The sequence below is a fragment of the Triturus cristatus genome, chromosome 3_2 (assembly GCF_964204655.1).
Source record: "Triturus cristatus chromosome 3_2, aTriCri1.1, whole genome shotgun sequence".
Lineage (NCBI taxonomy): Eukaryota > Metazoa > Chordata > Amphibia > Caudata > Salamandridae > Triturus > Triturus cristatus.
Window position 1 is genome coordinate 310,560,715 of NC_140584.1, and position 19,908 is coordinate 310,580,622.

General features: G+C 47.7%; 1 protein-coding gene across 2 annotated transcripts in view; it reads right to left on the reverse strand.

Moving 5' to 3' along the window:
- CEP85 (centrosomal protein 85) overlaps positions 1 to 19,908 on the reverse strand; it is a 300,410-nt gene that overhangs the window by 112,431 nt on the left and 168,071 nt on the right. For both annotated transcript variants that reach the window (XM_085647752.1, XM_085647753.1), the window contains exon 10: positions 4,292 to 4,415. In XM_085647752.1, coding sequence (XP_085503878.1) covers positions 4,292 to 4,415 — 124 coding nt within the window. The remainder of the gene's footprint in view (positions 1 to 4,291; positions 4,416 to 19,908) is intronic.

Here is a 19,908-nt window from a genome sequence, read left to right on the forward strand (position 1 = left end):
CGAGTTGTCCCGTCGATTGAGAAATTGGATGGTGTGTGTGTCACTGAACCGGGTGAAATTGTGGATTGCTTCGCAGAATATTTCCGTGGGGTGTATTCCCCGGTATCTTCCCGCTCGGAAGAGGATTCCCATGCCCTGCTCAGGGACATTGCGCTGCCTTCCCTTTCGGAGGAGGATAAAGTGTCGTTGGACGCCGCCCCAACATCTGAGGAGATTGCCCTCGCCATACGTTCGGTCGCTTCCGGCAAGGCCATGGGTCCTAATGGCCTTCCCATCGAATTGTACAAGCTGCGACCGGATACGCTGGCGCCACATCCCCGTGCTATGTTCCTCGCGGCCCGTTCGGCGGGTTCCCTCCCGCTGGACCAGCGTCTGGCCACTATCGTGGTTATTCATAAGGAGGGGAGGCCGCGGGATCGGGTCACGTCTTACAGGCCCATTTCTCTGTTGAATGCGGAGCCCAAAATTCTCGCCAAGGTGCTGGCTAATCGGCTGGTTAGCGTGGTGTGCGATCTGATTCACCAGGACCAGTCCGGCTTTATCCCTCATCGCAACACCGCGCTTAATCTGCGGCGTTTGCATGGGGTGATCGCGCGGGTCCCGTTCATACGAGAGCCGGCCATTTTGGCGTCCTTGGACGCCACTATTGCGTTTGACACGCTTGAGTGGCCATATATTTGGGCGATGCTGGCAAAGTTTGGTTTTGGCCCGGGATTCATTGGTTGGGTGAAACTGTTATACTCCGGACCACTGGCGCAGGTGGTGGTGAACGGTAGAGTGTCGGCTCCGTTTGAGCTGGGCAGGGGTACGCGGCAGGGCTGCCCGCTGTCGCCGCTCCTCTTCGCGCTTGCCTTGGAGCCCCTGGCGGAGTGGCATCCTTCCATTCGTGGTCTCCGTTGGACCCCTGAGTATGAGGATCGCGTATCCCTTTACGCGGATGATATCCTTTTATACCTTGCTTCCCCGCGTAAATCGCTGATTGTATTAGTGGATGTTTTGCATTCCTTTGGCCGCAATTCTGGCCTAGTCATCAACTGGGCTAAATCCTGTGTGTATGTCCTCTCCGGGGAGACTCCTATCCTACCGCGGGGCTGTCCTATCCAGGTCGCTCCGCAGGGATTTAAGTACCTGGGTATCTTTATTACCCTGGACGCTGAGGCCCGATATAAACAGAATTTGCTCCCCCCCCTCCAGCGCCTGAAGGAGGACGTGGCGCGTTGGAGGCGCTTGCCGCTCTCATCGCTTGGCCGTGCGGCATTGTTTAAGATGATGTCGCTGCCACGTTTCCTATATGCTTTACAGAACACGATGGACGTTGTCCCGGCGCGCTACTTTCGCGAGGTGGAGAGTCTGCAGCGCCACCTATTCTGGTATGGGAGGCCGCGTATCGCCCATGCGAAGCTGACACTCCCGTGGTATGACGGGGGGGGGGGGGGGGGGGGGGGGGGGTCGCCCTCCCAGACATCAAACGGTACTACTGGGCCTCCCAGCTGGCCGCGATAGACCACGGCCTTTACGGGCCTGCTCTAAACCCGGCCTTTGAGATGGATAAACTATTACTGCCGGGTGGCGACTATAATCGGGCGCTTTATTCTAGATCGCTCGACGCGCGTCTGACTGGCCCTACGCGGGTCATGGTACGGGTGTGGCACGCGGCAAACTTGGCGATTGGGTGGAAGGATCGATTGACCCGGGCGACGCCACTGTATGCCTCCGAGCGGCTGGGCTCCCTGTGGACCTCGAAGGGCTTTGAGAAGTGGGACATGATAGGCATCAGCAGGGTGGGCGATCTCTGGACGAGGGGGGGGGGGATTCAAAACGTTCGATGTGCTGCAGACGGAATTCCAGTTGCAGGACAGGGAGTACTTTCGATATCTACAGGTCCGTCACGCGCTGTTCTCCGTATTCCCGGATGTTGCCTCCATCCCGGAGTACTCCCCTCTGGAAGATAGTGCTAGATGGGCATGTGCCGGATGGCACGATTTCCTTGATTTACAAAAAGCTCATCAACGATCGCTCGGGACGGTTGACTAGCCTTCGTGAGGCGTGGGTCACCGACGGATTGGAGCTGGACGACGAGGACTGGGTGTCTGCGGTGGCCTCCCCGAAAGAGGTGGCCATACCGGCCCGCCTTCGCTTCGTCCAGCTCAAAATACTCCATAGGGTCTATGTTACGGGGCCGGGTCTGATGCGTATGGGATATTCCGTGGACGGGTTGTGTAAGCGTGGGTGTGGTTCATTAGGGACCTTCGTCCATATTTTGTGGGAATGCCCGGAGGTGGCGTGATTCTGGCGTGGTGTGCATGCGGTGTTGCAGGCGGTCACACATGTGCCGCTGCTTCCTGAGGCGAGGAGGTGTCTGCTAAATGTGTGGGAGCCGACTGATTACTCAGTGCCGCAGACGTGGTGGGTGACTCTGGGCTATATGGTGGCCAAGCATGACATAGCGCAATTGTGGGGCTCCCAGAGGTCGCCAACGATCTCGGCATGGAAGGACAACATGGATTGGTGTATGTTTCGGGAAAAAGTGGTGTATGTCGCGAGAGGTAAGCCTGGGAAATGGGTGAAAGTGTGGGGCCCCTGGAACTCCTACCGTGGCGGAATTTGTACCCCGCCGCTGACGCCTGATCTGGCACTGGCCCCGTCTCCCTAGTCTCCTGGTCTCCTTGGTTCTGGGTACTGAGTCCACTTTGTCTCCACTCCGGCCTGTCCCCCCCCCCCCCCCGCTTTTCCTGTGGATCGGTAGGGTCCTCCCCAGGGGAGCTCATACTGCTGCTTCGACTTCTTGCTGCCTTGTGGATTTGTTTGTTATTTCTTACATAAAAATGGAACCGCCATCTGGGGGGTCCGGACGGTGTGGCCGCCAACGTTTTTTCTTTCCAACTCCTGTGATCTCTCTCACGCTGCAGCGTGTGTTTCCCACTTGTATTCTATGCTCTTACTGTTTGCTAGCGGCCGGCTCGAAGGTTGTAGGCCCATTTTTGTATCTCTTTTGACTTCTGTAATAAAGGGTTGAATATACAGTACAGGGACAGTTACAAAACTAGTTTGGGTCAGAGGTTTAGCGGCAGCAAGAAGACGAAATACAAAAATGTATGCCTGCTATGAAAATGTATAGCAATGCAGGAGAGCAGTGAGAAAGTACATCTGAGAATGAATGTACGCAGCAGTGAGAGCTTCCAGTAAAGGAATGTGAGGAGTGGGAGATACATATATGTGTTGTGGGTGTTCTGAAGGTCAATAACAGGCCTCAAAAAATCCATTCGCCAACTCGCAATCGCGAGTGAGTGAGATTTTATCAGGTCGAGCTATTTTTAGCACTTACTTGTCTGTGCTGGTGAGTAAACTTAAGCTGGAAGAAACGGGTGATCTGTTCATTCAGAAAGAGAATGAGCATATGAATAGCCATAAAATCTTGTTGACACATTTGCCACTGCTCAAGGACAGAGGTCAAATGTCAGTTTGTCTTTTTACTAATTGTTGCTTATATGTTCCAGAAAAAGGGTTTTCCTTTTCTTTCATTACAGTTAATGCTTTTAGTCAAGTGAGCTGACAAAAAAAGGGATGTAAAATGTCATTTTTTTTTCCAACACAACATTTAAACAGCTTGTAAATTAATAGTACAAGTATTTCAACATATTTTAGGAATTATGAAAACATTTTTTGTAATTCAGACGTGTGATGCAAACAAAGATTTAAATAGGAGCAAAACAAATCATAACACTTTACTTGGTGATGTGCAAATGAAAAATATTTCCAGAAACTATTTCCAAACATTGTGCACTATATAGTTTTAAAACCTCAGTGACAAATTCTGTGGCCATGTCATTGTGAAATTTGGTGATTGCAAATGAGTGTGCTGCAACTTTATGCTTTAGATGGTATTTATTAAAAGTGATATTTTGACATGATTTGTGAAACATTCCTGCCCCCGCCCTGACGACAATGCAGTTAATAACTAAGAGGCAAGTCAGCGGTAATGTGTATCCTATATGTAGCTAGATTTGTTTTCTATATGGAGCTAAGGTTTAGTTTATTAAATAAAACAAAAGAGTTTTCTGTACAGCAGACGTGCTGAACTGGTGTATTCGAAGGTGCTCTCATATGTGAAAAAGAAGAAAAAGGTGTCTCAGTGAATTAAGATACTTGCCCAGGATCAAATAATTTGAAACAACTTTATGGGTCAAGAGCATTATAATTAGGTCAAGTAGATTATTTGAGTCACTTGACTTGCAGGTATAGTAACGTTTTTAGGATTTTGAGGCCTGAATAAGCAATCTTCGCAGTTTACCTTCTTGAGGTACTCCTGTTCTCTCTTCAAAGCTTGGCACTCCTGCTTTAGATCCTCATTAACAAGTGTAGGTTCTTGTGCTCCCTCTCCTTTCTCCAAGCACCCATCCAATTTCTCCTGCAAACTGATAAGGAGACACCTCTTTACACGCTTAAATCATAAATGTGAACCACCAGTAAGCAATGAGTCATTAGAGCTGGTCAGTGGTCTGAGTTCGGGATAGACCCACAGCAAACATTTAATTTAAAAAAGTGCAAGTAACTTGTGGAAACTACTAAAGTAAAAGAATTCTAACATGCATGCACAAATAGGCATTTTTTTGTAAGCAAGTGCAAAAGAACTTCTGCTATTATCAAGAGTTGTTCTGCACTCAGAAAAGGATTTACTTAAAGAGCTTTAAGTAAGTAAATCTATGAGCGAGGGTGGGGAGTGAACATAGAGCGAGAATGCACTGGAGATTTGTTAACAACCACATACTTTAATAATTGTGGGTAAACAAACTTACCTCTTCCACCTTTCACATCTGAAAAAGGTCAAAGATTAACTCCTGGGAAGGAAAGGGCAACCCACTTCACCAACCAATCCAATAATGTTTGGGCGACAAGGAAAGGGGGTTGTTCTACAGGGAAAAATTCTTCCCCAATGAAAGGGGGAAAAAACCATGAGCAAGTGCATGTGATATTTGAATATATAGGTATGCATGTGAAAATGCAATTCCCAGGTTTCTAGGTGTAGGACTGGAAACTTGTGACCATTGCTGGGTTCCATGCGTTATCTAGAACTCCAAAACATCAGAAATGTGCACCCATGTCAAGTCAGAAAGGAATAATGTTACATACCTGTAACTCTGGTTCTCCAGTATTGGCATCTTTCATAGATTATCATGCTTAAATTCATCCCAGTCGTCAGACTGGGAACCCTTGGTAACAAAGTCAAAACCTCAATGTACCCCTTCACCCATTTACACTGCTTTGTATCTAAACGTTTCTTTCCAATCAACTTCATTATACATGACCCAAAGCTCCATCCAATCGGAAACCACCTCACCCAGCTGTTCCCTTGCCTGAGGCTTTCAATTGTCATATTTTTTACATCATACATACATTACCATTATGACTTTAAGCCTTATGACAAGGGCAGGTGGGTTGCACATGAATCTATGAAGGATACCAATGTGGGAGAACCAGTTACAGTTAAGTAGATTCATCTCCAAGGGATTCTATTATCATTTGGGGGAGGTGATTTCAACCACTACCTCTGTAAACATTATTTGAGTGGCTGTGGTGATCAGGAAAAATATAAATCAGAATATCTACCACATTTTGCTCATAATAGCGGGGGTGATTCATTTAATGATATGATGGCATCTTTCGATCTGGGTTTTGTTAATCTGCTCTGCAGGCCCCCGGTGGAGTTTAGCCCGACGTATGTGGGGAGAGGGTTTAGTACGTTGATTGACTTTGTTACCGTTACCAACTCCCACTCCTGCTGGTTAACCGACTTTGCTACTCATACACTTTGGGTGAGTGATCATCTCCCACCAAGCTTTAGCATTCAGCTTCCCTGCAAATCAGACCGTACTCCGGCGGAGAAATTGGCCTGGACAACTAACTGTACCCTAAATAGAATGAATGGGTATGCCCTTAGATGGTCAAAGTGTAATCAAGAGGTAATGAACAGGACCATTGTTAAACAAGCGTTAATTCCCATCAATGTCTGCCTTCAGGACGAAGTATCTCATACAGCCATTCTGGACTCTTTTGCTATAATTACAAAGACAATTAAAGATGATTTACAACGTCCAATTAAAGAGGGGAATGTAGTTAGAAAAGGGTGGTTCGATTCTGCTTGTACTAAGGCCAATACGGTCTTAAAGAATGCTTTAAGGAAAAATCCGAGGAATCAAACTGAAATTATTCATCTTAGACAAGTGTATAACCAGGCTAGGAAGGCACGTAAATGCGCAATTAAGAACGATGCTTGGGAATGTCTATACAATGCGTCTTTGGAAAAGGATTGCTCTGCCTTTTGGTTGGCGGTTAAGGCTCCTTTCCTTACTACAGGGGAAAATGATAGAATGGAAGTGGCCATCTCAGAAGATTCTTGGGTAGACTTTTTCGCCGAGGTTTATAATCCAGGAGGGAAAGATAAATTGGTAGACATGAAGATCTTAACCCAGGGTCAAAAGGCGGGCGATTTTGCTCCGATTAAGCTAGATGTTACCGTCAATGAAATCTCCGACGCAATCGCCCAGAGCAAAGGTAACAAAGCGCCAGGTGCAGATGGCGTTCCAATAGATTTATTCAAATATCAGCCTGAGCTCTGGTCCCCACTACTCACGCGTGTACTGGAGGCTAGTTGTGCGCGGGGCTTTATCGATACCTGGGCAGACTCTATTATCATACCAATATTTAAAAAAGGGGACCGGGATAAACCGTCTTGTTATCGTCCCATATCCCTTCTGGATTCTTTTATGAAAGTTACCGGGCGTGTTATTTTAAATCGCTTACAATCATGGGCCGCTGAGGCCAACATTTTATCGCCGGTTCAATACGGCTTTCGTAAGGGTTGCGGTACCGTGGAACAGGTCCTTAATTTCACATCACTACTTGGTAAATATACCCAGGCCAAAGAAGGTAAACTCTTCGTAGTGTTCGTTGACCTAAGTGCTGCTTTCGATTGTGTCATTCATAATCGATTGTGGCAGATCTTGAGTGACATGAAGGTAGACGAAGTACTTATTTCCTTCCTAAGACAGTTGTATGCCGGCGCCAGGGCGAAAGTTAGGTACGGTATAAAAGGTGAATGCACCAAGCCTTTCCATGTTAAGAGGGGAGTGAGACAAGGGTGTGTACTCGCCCCACTCTTGTTTAACCTGTACATTAACGATTTAGAAAAAGTTTTAGTTGCTGCAGTACGCGACTCCCCTCAGGTCAATCAGCACCAAATCGCGTCCCTTCTATACGCTGATGACGCAGTGATCATGACCCGGACTCAAAGAGGTCTCCAAACTGCTCTGGACACTTACTTAAACTTTATGGACAACAGGGGGTTAAAACTCAATGTTTCCAAATCATTTGTAATGTCCTGTGGTAGTAGCAAGAAAAGAGTGTGCCACCTGTTTGCTAGGAAGGAGGAACTAGCCCCAACTAAAATATTCTCTTACTTGGGTATAGTCCTCGAGGAAAAGGGGTCCTGGGGGCCAGCCATCAGAAATAGGACATTGTCATTTAAGAAAGCCACTGCTGCACTTATGACTTTCTCGAAAAAGTTGGGGAAGAGACCACCTGCGATTTTGTTAAAAATCTATCAAGCTAAGTGCATTAGTACAGCCATATACGGGGCAGGTATTTGGGGGATTCATAACAACTTTTCCTCTATACAAAAGGTAGAGAATGCATTTTTGAGATTCATTCTGGCAACTCCTGTCAGCTCCCCTGTTTTTAACTGTCATGCTGAGTTAGGTATCCGTTATGTAAGTGACCTGATTAGCATACAACCAGTTTTGCTATGGTATAGGGTATGGACCTCGCCGGACCTATCGTTAAACAGAGATATCCTTAAGGATTGTTTGGGTTTGGATAGGGCACTTAGGATACCTTGGCTGAAGTATATTTGTCAATTCACAAGGGATCTTGGCAGACCCGAGTTTAATCAACAACCAGAGTCTTTGTGCAGGATAACAAGAAAGGACCTGAAGGAGCTATGTTGGTCTCGCGTTGAGTCACTCAGATTAGGCGTCGAATTTAATAAGAATCTGGTTTTGCAACATCAACGTATATTGGTCTCCTATAACATTCAGCCCTATTTAACCTGGTGTCTGGTGGGCTTTGACCGTTTTTTACTAACCAGGCTTAGGTTCGACGTCTTTTTCCGTTTAGTTTCCTTTCCCGAAGTAAATGATTGGGCGAGAAATCTTTGTAATTGCCCTTGTGATAATCTGTCTACCCAATCAACCCTGCACGTAATTTGTTTCTGTAAATTTTATTCGATGGAAAGATCAAGATGGATCAAGCCATTTTTAAAAAAACATGGTTCATGGAGACATTGTCGCCCCGCTTTATTGTTTTTAGTTTCTTTACAGGATGAATATTGTGTGTCAATAATGCTGGGCTTTTTAAAAAGTATTTTAAGGAAAAGGAAAAGTTTAATTGATTTTTAGGTAATTCTTGTATGTCCTATTTAACTAAATTTTTACTGTGGTTTACTTTTGTCCGTGTGTGAACCTGTTGCTTTTATGACTTCATGTATATTGAAATCGAATAAAGTATTAACTACTAACTACAGGTAAGTAACTGTAGTTCTTCAGTATTGGATCTTTTTCATAGATTATTATGCTTGAACTCAGAACATCATAGAAGTACCATATTTCAACTCCAATAGAGGTTGGTGGTAAAGAGGTTTACCTTATTTAAAAAAGATTTCTCAGCACAGTTCGACCTACTGCGGCCTCCTTGTTGGTCTGCACATTGATACAACAATACTTTGCAAAGGCATGCGTCCTCCATGTGGCTGCTTTGCAAATGTAATTTACGGAAATGCGTGCAAATACGACAAGAACTATGGCGACACCAACTGCCTTATGTGCCCTCACTGATCTGAACATTGGCTTCATTAATTTAATGGTGACACAATCCACCTTGCAAAAAGTCGGTTTACTGACTGCCTTGCCTTTATTTCCTGAACCATGCTCTATCAATAGCTGAGCTGTTTTCCTAAAGTGTTTTGCTGCTTGCAAATAAAATGTTAAACTTCTTTTAATGTCTAAAGAATGAAGAGTTTGCTCTGAAACTGTATTTTGATTTGCATAAAATGTTGGCAATGTAATTTTCCGCTTCAAATGAAAAGACGTTGTCACTTTTGGTACAAAACTCTGGTTAGGCACTTAAGTAATTTTATCCCTCGAAAAGATAAGCAGGAGAGAGTTTAGCTCCCATTCTGGAGCCAGCTTAGGAACAGGTTTCTCGCCGAGGCTCTCAAACTCCTGAATTATTCTTTGTGAATACAACGTTGCTCGATTTGCAGCTTGTAAAAATTTGGAAGTTGCAGCCAAGTGGACTTTTATTGACATACATGATAACCCAGACCTCACAAGATGCAACAGATATGGCTAAAATTAATGTGAAACCATCTTTAGTGGGTCCAATTTCTCTGCTTGACCCCATATTAAAAATAGTTTCCATTTTAGATTATATTTATACACTGCTGATGGCGTTATTGCTTGTTAGCACCTGGCTACACTACTCAGGAATATCTAAGCGACCAAAGTCCTGATGAACAATGCTGTTAGGTAAAACGATTCTGGGTTGTAGTGAAATATGTGAGCCCTAGTCTTCAAGAGCACATTGACATCTGGCTTGACCTGCACTGGTTTGTCTATGCCAAACTGCCATAGATCCACATACCATTGCAGAAGATGCCATGCAGGTGTCACCAATCTCACCTTGCACAATACTCTTGAGATAGAACGGTATTGGTGGAAATGCATACATAAAAGTTGCTGTTCAATCTATTGTAAATGCATCCCCCAGAGTGCCTGGGCAAAAGCATCTGCTAGCAACCATCTTGCACTTGCCATTTCTATATGTTGCAAACATTTCCAACTTTGTTTCCCCCCCATCTGTGAAATATCAAATTCAACTGTTTGTCATCTATCCTTCATTCCTGGGTATCCGCATAAGGTCTGCTCAGCTGTAGTGTATTCCAGCTATGTGCTCTGCCAAGAGAAAAACAATGATCTGAATTGTCCAATCCCACATATTCTGTGCTTTCCTTTATTGTTGTCTTGATTTGTTACATTGTGTTTCTGAATATAATACATTGTTGTTGTATTGTCTGTCCTGACCATTGAATGCTGCATTTTCATAATGGGCAAAAATGCTTTCAGAGCTGGCCTTACTGCCCTCATTTCCAACACATTTATGTGCCATCTTCATTCCTCTTTTATCCATAGACTACTTACCGGTTTTTCGTCCAAATATGCTCCACATCCAGTCACAGACGCATCTGTTGTCATACAGGTATGGCTTCTCCAGACACAATCTCTGACCTTTGAAGATGTTCTTTTGCTTCTGCTATCTCAATACTTTCTTCAAGAAAGTTGTTACTTGGTCTATATTGTCCCATCATCCACACATCTGCTGCCACTGTTTGTCCAACTGCTCCTGAATGATCCTTATTAGGAGTTGACAATGCGGAATCAGCAGTATGAAAGAATACAGTAATCCTAGCAGTCTTCAGCACTTTCACCAATGTTTGTTTCCCCCCCCCCCCCCAATCCGGGAAATCACATGTTTCCTTTGTTTGTTTCCTCTGTCCATAAAAAGGCAGATCACCCCTCTCTCCCTCATTATCCTTGATCCCAGAAACACCAAATCCATTGTTTGCAAACAGCTTCTCTCCATTGGAAGCTAATCCTAGTCTCTGAAGAACCTCCATTATCTGAGAGACTTCTAGCTGTAGATTCCTTACCTTTGATTTTCCCAGGTGTCACAGGATTCGGAAACGTTTGTCTGCACGCCATTGAGAGGCACCACGTGGCGTAAGATGAGACATTACGGTCACCTGTTTAGGCACAACCCAGGCGTGCAGACGCCTGTTCTTTTCTTTCAGCTAGTTTGTGCTGATCCAGTGAAGAGTTACCCCGTTCTCTTTGACAGACAGATTTTGTCAAGGAATTTTTTGTTGCATGTCAAGGAATGACCTCTTGAAGGCTAGGTTTTAAAAAGTGTGGCACCTGTCACCGCGCCAGGTCTGTCACCGCGCCAGGTCTGTCACCAACCGGCACCATGTGTGCCCATGGTGTCGTGCTTGGACTGCCGGGCCATGTCGCCGAAGGCCTTGAGGGAGCGATCCATGAAGCCCCTTGCGGACTTGGCAGTAGATGCCATCGAGTAGGACTCCTCAGAGGTCCCAACCGCAGAAGATAAGGTCACGGGACCTCTCCAAGAGCCCAAAGTCCTCTTTACACAAGATCCTTGGAACACTCGAGGAAGAGGCACAAGAAGAAGTTTAAGTGGACTATGACTTCACCTATTGAGGATTGACGAGAAGAGTGAGGAATATAGACGTTCCATGCACGGTTCTGTGGTGCCAGAGCCAGTTTAGATTCTGCGCCTCCTGCTTCCTCTGGTGAGCCGTTGGGCCTCACAGGGTTAGAGGAGGCCCCATTATGCAGACTGCTCCAGCCTGGACTTCAGTGGGTTCTCATGGATCAGATTCCGGATCTGCACCGGTCATTTTAGTGTGACCTTCCCCTGGCACAGGTCCCAAAAATCGATGCTCCTGATGCCAATCCCTTTCTGATTCCCGACAACTTAGAGTTGGATCGATGCTGACTTCAGCACTAACGGAGCCCAGAGGCTCAATGTCGTTGACTGTCCATTTTGAAGAGGTTTGAGGCATGGAAGAGGAGTAGGAGGGTTAACTGGACCCTTTAGAACAACAGGTAGACTCCTGGTGAGGATTTGGACTGGTATGAGGAGATTGCAGAGGCCTGTGGTCCGGACACCTCCCCAGATGCTGGTATGCTCTTTCACCTACTGTGCCTACGGAGGAGAGAGCTTCTAATGCTATGTGTTTGAGGGAATCGGAGGTTTTTGTGCAGGTCAAGACGAATCTCTTGACTGAAGTGCTTCAGCCCAGGGCTTTTTCTGAACTTCTTTTGCCCTTTAATGAGGCACTAACAGCTGTCCTATGTTTGTGGTTCAAACAGAGCACAGGGGCTCCCGTGAACAAGACTAAATCAGGCCACCATCACCCTTCCCTGGTAATCGAAATTTCCTCAGCCAACATCCGACCAGTGAGAGCTTTGTGGTTCAAGCCTCAATGTCTCACAGTGCATTCCCTTCTGGCCTCCCAGAAAGGGCATTTAAGAGGCTGGACGCACTTTAGAAGAGGTTTTCTTCTGCCAGCCTGGCATTGAGGATGGTAAAGACTGCATGCCTTTTGGGCCGTTTCACGCACACTCTTTGGGAAACTGTAGCGCAAGCCCTGCTACAGGTCCCGGAGGAGGCCCGTGCCATGATCTCCCAGGCAGTGACAGGCAAAGTTTACCATTCAGTGTGGTTTGGATATGACGGACTCGCTGGATAGAGCTGTTTCATTGACAATGGCCTTGCAGCACCACACCTGACTATTTGGGGGATGTCCAGGCCAACCTCATGGACATGCCCTTTGATGGGACTCTTCTGTTCGGAAAGAAGGCAGATTCAGTGCTAGAGAGCTTCAAGGACTCGCGGGCTACGGCCAAGTCCTTGGGCCTCTAAGTGTCATCTCGTCCCCAGTCTGCCTTTTGTGGCAGAAGAAGGGGCTTTCAACCCAGTCAGCCATACCCCAGCCAGCACCATGCACAGACTTCCCAAGTTGAGCGAGATGCGGTACATTCAGACCTCGTGGGAATGGTAACCAGAAGTAGTCTGTCACCCACACCCCGGCAGCTGTAGCCTCCAAGCCTTCCTAGTTTGGTTCTGCAAGACCATGGGTGTCCAGTTAGAGGGAGAATCCATCATCATCTTCTCTACTGGCAGCCATAACATCAGACAAATGGGTATTGCAGATCATTCGGGATGGTTACTCCTTTCATTTTCAGTCTTTTCCTCCTTTACCGCCATCTCAAGAACCACTGGAGGAGGATATTCTTGTTTTTCTCAGATCGGAAGTTTCAACTCTCCGGCCAAAGGGGCTATTGAGAGGGTTCCGATTTCAGGAGGTAGGCAGTGATTGTTATTCTCACTACTTTCTGATACCTAAAAAAATCTAAGGGCTTCGTCCTATTCCAGACACTCGGACCATCAATCTCTTCCTCACAAAAGAAAAATTCAAGATTCATACGTTGACTCAGGTCTTGTCTGTCCTCTGCCAAGAAGACTGTCTGGTTGCGATGTACTCTTGCAGGATGCGTATTTTCACATCCCCATCTTGCCGGCCCACAGGCGTTACCTGGGGTTCAAGGTAGGCCACAAGCACTTTCAGTACATGGTGCTACCCTTCAGCCTTATCAGCGACCCTCTGGTGTTCACCAAGGTGATGGTGGAGGTTGCAGCTCATTTGCACAGGTTAGGGGTTTCAGCCTTTCCCTACGACAACTGGCTGTTGAAGATGTCCTCGCCCCAGGCTGTCGTTTCCCACCTCCACACTACAACAGACCTCCTGCATTCGCTAGGGTTCACTAACATCCCAAAGTCACAACTGCCTCCTTCTCAGATGCTCCCTTTCATCAGAACGGTTCTGGACACTGTGCAGTTAGGTGCTTATCCTTCCGAGTAGCGAGGATATTCAGGTTATGATACAGATGTTTTAGCCTCTATCCTGGATTTCAGTGAGATTGACTCCGAGGCTGCAGGGGCTTCATGGCCTCCTGCATCCTCCAGGAAAATCATGTCAGATGGCGTAAGCGGGCTCTGCAGTGGGACCTGAAGAATCAGGGGAATTTCTCTGACACGGTCCAGATCTCAGAGGGAACCGCAAAGGACCTGCAGTAGTGGCTAACAAGCCACGATTGGGTCAGAGGAAGACCCCTCTCCCTTCCCAAACCAGATCTCAAAATAGTGACAGATGCATCACTTCTGGGATGGGGTGGCCATCTGGGGGAGGTGGAGTTCAGCAGACTCTGGTCTCCGGCAGATTCGTGGCTGCACATCAACTTGTTGGGGCTTCGGGTGATCCGATTGGCGTTGAAAGCATTTCTTCCCTCCACCTCCAACACAGACATGTTAACTCGAACAAAGATACCCCTGAAGATCCTAAATGAACAGGACCCCCACAGACTTGCAAACGGATTTGCATTGCATTTCCCTTTCAACATACTGCTTAGATGATTGCTATAAACAGTTTCAAACCATCCATGTGACATATAATGCTGGTGACTCACAGGGAAGGGAGGGAGGGATGTTTACTACTATAGTTCTGAATTTAGTTGACTTTACGGAATAATCTGGAACTTAGTGAAATTTGCTACAGAGTTTGTAACAGATGTTTTATCCTGTACTACTGAACAGCCATGATCTTGCCAGAAAAGATCAATAAAATTTGTAATACAAAAAAAAAAAAAGAAAAAAAAAATCTTCCCTCTGTCGATCGAAAGGTGGTGCAGGGGTTAATGGACAACATGACTGCTATGTGGTACTGCAACAAGCAGGGCAATGTGGGGTCGTGGACCCATTCTCAAGAGGCTCTGTCTTTAGACATGACTGGAATAGCAGGACATGTTCCTGGTGGTTCAACACCCGACAGGTTCGCTTAACGCCAGGGCAGACTAACTCGGGCGTCGATGCCTTGTGGATCACGAATGGAGTCTCCAGTCTGAGGTGGCACAGGGAGAGCCTTGGATAGATCCGTTTGACTCTGAAAAGAACACGCAATGTTAGCAGTTTTGCACAGTTGAGTTTCCAAGGTAGCAATCGCTCAGCGATGCTTTTCGTCGGGAGTGGCGCTCAGGCATCCTGTCCGCCTTTCTGACCATTCCACTTCTGCTCAGAATTCTCAAGAAGATCAAGAACGACCAGGCCCAAGTCTTTCTTGTGGTTCCAGACTGGGCACGAGGAGTTTAGTATCCAGAGCATCAATCCTCGATCTGGATGCCCCTTCGGGAGGATCTTCTGTCGCAGCAGCAGGGGACGGTCTTCCACCAAACATGTCAACTCTCCGCCTCCTTGCATGGAGATTGTGCGGCGACGATGGATAGCTTTTGACCTTCCTCCCGAAGTCTCCAACGTTATCTTGGTGGCCAGGCATTCCACCACCAAGACGGTATAAGACTGCTGTTAAAATTTTTTTAAATATTGTACAGAAAGGTCTATTGACTCTCCTTTTCTGCTCTTTATTCTTACCTTTACCCAGCAGGAATCTGCTATGGGCACTCTCAAGGGTTATCTTTCAGCTCAGTCCACTTTACTGTGGCTGCCTGACCAACCCTCTTTATTCAAGTCCCAAACTGTAAATAGGTTCTTAAATGGCAGGTAAATAGGTTTTCCCCTACGCCCTTCATTATACCTCAGTGCAAACTCAATCTAGTTATCGAGTACCTCATGTACACTCCCTTTGATCCGCTACATAATTACCCCCGCCCCAGGTTGCTCACCATCAAAATAGCATTTCTAGTGGCTATTTCAACTGCCTGGAGGGTGAGGGAGTTGCAGGCTTCATCATCCTAGCCTCCCCATCTCATGACATTCCTGGATAAGGTGGTGCTTCACACCCAAGCCTCTTTCCTTCTGAAGGTAATGACCCCATTCCATCTGGGTCAGTCGGTCACACGCCCCACCTTTTTTTTTTTGCTCCTCTGAAACCCACTAAGAAAGAGGATCATCCCCATCATCTAGACCCAAAAAGAGCATAGTCGTTCTACCTTGATCGCTCAAAAAAGTTATGAGTGGATGACCAATTCTTTGTGGGTTATGTGGGATCAAAAAAGGGCCAGGCAGTGCAGAAACAAACCATTCTGTGCCGGGTCGTTATATGTAAAGAGATCTGCAACAACCTATCTAAGAAGCAGCCTTCTGAGGGCCTGCAAGCTCATTCCACCAGAAGGAAGGCTGAGACCACGGCCTTAGCTCGTGGAGTGCAGTCCTGGACATCTGCTAGGCTGCAACATGGGCTTCACTGCACAAGTTTGTAAAACACTACTGCTTGGACAGTCAGGTCTGCAGGGACGGCATTTTGACCATTCAGTCCTGTAGGATTTTCTAGTCTAGTGAGTTGTCCGCAGCCCACCGCTCGGAATTATGGCTTGGGTATCTATTCAAAGGTAAGAAATCTGCAGCTAGAAGCCTGTCAGATGCACAAGTTACTCACCGTCGGTAAAGCATTATCTGGTAGAGACAATATATAGCTGCAGATTCCTTACATGCCTCCCCGCTCGTCGGACATGTTTATAGGGCTAAGGTTGCTTCATTTTCAGGGTCCTAGTTTTGACACACACTAGTCAATTCACTTCATGGCTCTGCCCTTCGGGGTGGAAAACGTGAAAGTAACTGACGTCCACGTGCCTGGCGGCCCCTAAATAGGGGACCGCGACGTTACATCCTGCGCCAGTGACACTGAAGACGCCACGCTGAGCCGAACAGAGCCACCCGATGGTGCACAGGGGTCCTGCTCACGCAAAAGTTTCCGGATCCAGTCTGATGCCTGGGAAATTCAAAGGAATCTGCAGCTAGATAGATATTGTCTCTACCAGATAATAAGTTACCAAGGTAAGTAACTTGTTCATCAAATTGGTCAGTTTATGTGCCTTATGTAAGCTGCCCCATATATGAAATAGTCAGCTAGGTACAGATATACCGTACTTCCTTTCTTTAAGATGCAATTGCAGCCATATATTTCTTGAAGACTCGAGGTGCTGACCTGAGCCTGAAAGGAAAACTGGTATTACCCATCTACAAGGAATCGCAGGTCCTCTGTCACTTTTGCGCATAGGAACATTGAAATAAGCATGTTCTAGGTTTATTGAAAACAAAATAACCTACATTCATTATGAATGGCGCAGGAAGATAGGATCTTTCTAGCATGATTGCCCCCACTTTTTGCCTGGAGTCAGTGTGTTTGTGACTTCATTTGCTGGATTCCGGCTAATCAGGACCCCAGCATCTGCGCTATCTCCCTAGATTGGTTCTGGTTAGTACTTCTATACCTCCAAAATTGGCTTCTGGTGTACTCTTGTAAGTTGCTAGTATATGACAGGGGTCTCCCAAGGGCTGCAGCATGTATTGTGCCAACCAAGGGAGTCTACTTAAACTGTGATTACAGACCCGCCACTCCAGCCTGTGTGAGTTGGTGCTTACACCTCTCACAACAGATACAAGTTTCCTTGTATCCGAGGTCACTGCACCTAAAGAACAAGTTACTTACCTTCGGTAACGATGTATCTGTAAGAAACATTAGTTAGTTAGATTCCTCACCTTAGAATATCCCCAGGCGTCAGACTGGATCCGGAAGATTTTTAGTCAGCAATACCACTTGCGCGTCGCTAGGCGTCGTCTGCGGCTCCGCGTCCGTCGTCGGCGTCGTGCGCCGGAATGACGTCGGAGTACTTAGACGCCGCCCTCGCGCGCTGACGTCAGTTCTTGTACATAGCCTTCCGCGCCAGGAACGCAGAGCCATGCAAAGACCGACACTGGTGCCAAAAATAAAATCTAGGGGCCTGAAAAGGATAACCTTAACCCTAGATGTCAGTTCGCAGAACGGGGAGGATGGGTGGGTCGGTGAGGAATCTAACTAACTAATGTTTCTTACAGATACATCGTTACCGAAGGTAAGTAACTTGTTCATCTGAAAGAAACACATTAGTTAGATTCCTCACCTTAGAATAGATACCCAAGCAATACCATCCCCGGTGGTGGGTCTGCGAACCAAGATCACACCAGAAAGTCCTGGAGGACAGAACGGCCAAAGAAGCCATCCCTCCGGACTTGGCTATCAAGGCAATAATGCCTGGCAAACGTGTGTAGCGAAGCCCACGTCGCCGCCTGACAGATGTCCTGCCAAGGGACTCCCCGTCCCAAGGCAGTAGTAGCCGCTGTGGCCCGAGTAGAATGGGCGCGCAGCCCAACAGGAGGGTCCTTTTTTGCCAAAGAGTAACAAATTTTGATGCACAAAACGACCCACCGAGAGATGGTCCGTTTGTGCACCGCTTTCCCCTTCTTAGCACCCACGTATCCAACGAAAAGTTGGTCGTCCACCCGGAACTGCTTTGTGCGGTCCAAATAAAAGGAGAGCGCACGTTTTGGGTCCAGACGGTGGAGCCTCTCTTCCTCTTTGGAAGGATGCAGAGGCGGAAAGAAGGTGGGCAAGGTGACAGACTGCCCAAGATGAAATGGAGTCACTACTTTCGGAAGAAAGGAGGGACGAGGCCGAAGGACAACCTTGTCCGGATGAACAGACAGAAAAGGAGGCTTTGAAGATAAAGCCTGGAGCTCACTCACCCGTCTAGCCGAGGTGATGGCTACCAGAAAAGCAGTCTTAAGAGTCAGAAGACGAAGAGGACAATTGTGAAGAGGATCGAAGGGAGCGCACATCAGGAATGTCAAGACCAGATTCAAGTCCCACTGAGGCATTACAAAAGGGACAGGAGGGAACGTGTGAGTAATGCCTTTTAGAAAGCGTGTAACCACAGGGGACTTGAAAAGAGAAGGCTGATCAGGAAGCCGCAAGAAGGCAGAGATGGCAGCAAGATAACCTTTCAGGGTGCCCAGGGCAGAGCCCTGCCGGGCCAGAGAAAGAAGAAAGAGGAGAACCTCAGAAAGAGGGGCGGAAAGGGGATCCACAGCCTTTGCTGTGCACCATGCCACAAATTTGTTCCACCGGCAGGCGTATACCGTCTTTGTGGAGGGACGCCTGGCTGCCAGAATGATATCACAGACTTCAGGAGGCAAGTCAAATGGCATCAACTGCCGCCGCTCAATCTCCACGCATGGAGGTGGAGGCTGGACAGGTTCGGGTGGAGGACTGTCCCCTGCTGCTGCGACAGAAGATCCTCCCGAAGGGGCAGACGTATCGGGGGATCGGTCAACATACTGAGTAGCTCGGGATACCAGTATCTTCGTGCCCAATCCGGAGCCACCAAGATGACTTGGGCCCGGTTGTGCCTGATCTTCTAAAGCACTCTGGGCAGAAGTGGTATAGGCGGAAAGGCGTACAACAGACCTCAACTCCACTCGTGACGAAAAGCGTCGCCGAGCAAATGCCGCCTTGGAAATTCCAACGCGCAGAACTGCTGACATTGCGCGTTCGCTTCGGTGGCGAATAGATCTAACCAAGGCTCTCCCCACTGCTGAAAGAGACCTTGCGCCACTTCGGAGTTCAGACGCCATTCGTGATCCATCATGCACCGGCAGCTGAGTTCGTCCGCTCTGGCGTTCAGAGAGCCCGCCAGATGTTGAACCACTAGGGTGACGCCCTGGTGTTCCAGCCACGTCCAGAGGCGCAGAGCCTCCTGACAAAGGGTCCACGACCCCACCCCGCCCTGTTTGTTGCAATACCACATGGCGGTGGTGTTGTCCGTGAACACCTGCACGACACTGCCCCTGACAGAGGGAAGGAAGGCTTTCAGTGCAAGTCGGATCGCTCTCAACTCCAACAGGTTGATGTGGAGACGAGACTCCGCCGGAGACCAGAGGCCTCTGATCTCCGCCTCTCCCATATGGCCACCCCATCCCAGGAGGGACGCATCCGTCACTACGACATGCTCCGGTTGGGGAAGGGAGAGGCTCCTGCCCATGACCCAATCGCGGTCCGTGAGCCACCACTGCAACTGCTGTGCAGTGCCCTCCGAGATCAAGACATGGTCGGACAGGTTGCCGTGATGCTGGGCCCACTGAAACTTCAGGTCCCACTGCAGAGCCCGCATGCGCCGCCTGGCGTGATGCACTAGTAGGATGCAGGAGGCCATCAGCCCCAGAAGCCGCAACACTAGCCTGACCGAAACCCAGGATAGAGGCCGAAAGATGGGAATCAGGGCCTGTATTATCCCGGACCCGCTGTTCCGGTGGATAGACCCGGAACTGCGCCGAATCGAGAACCGCTCCGATGAAGAGGAGCTTCTGAGAGGGACTCAGGTGTGACTTCGGCACGTTGATGGAAAACCCCAGCAAATGCAGGAGATCCGCCGTAGTCTGGAGGTG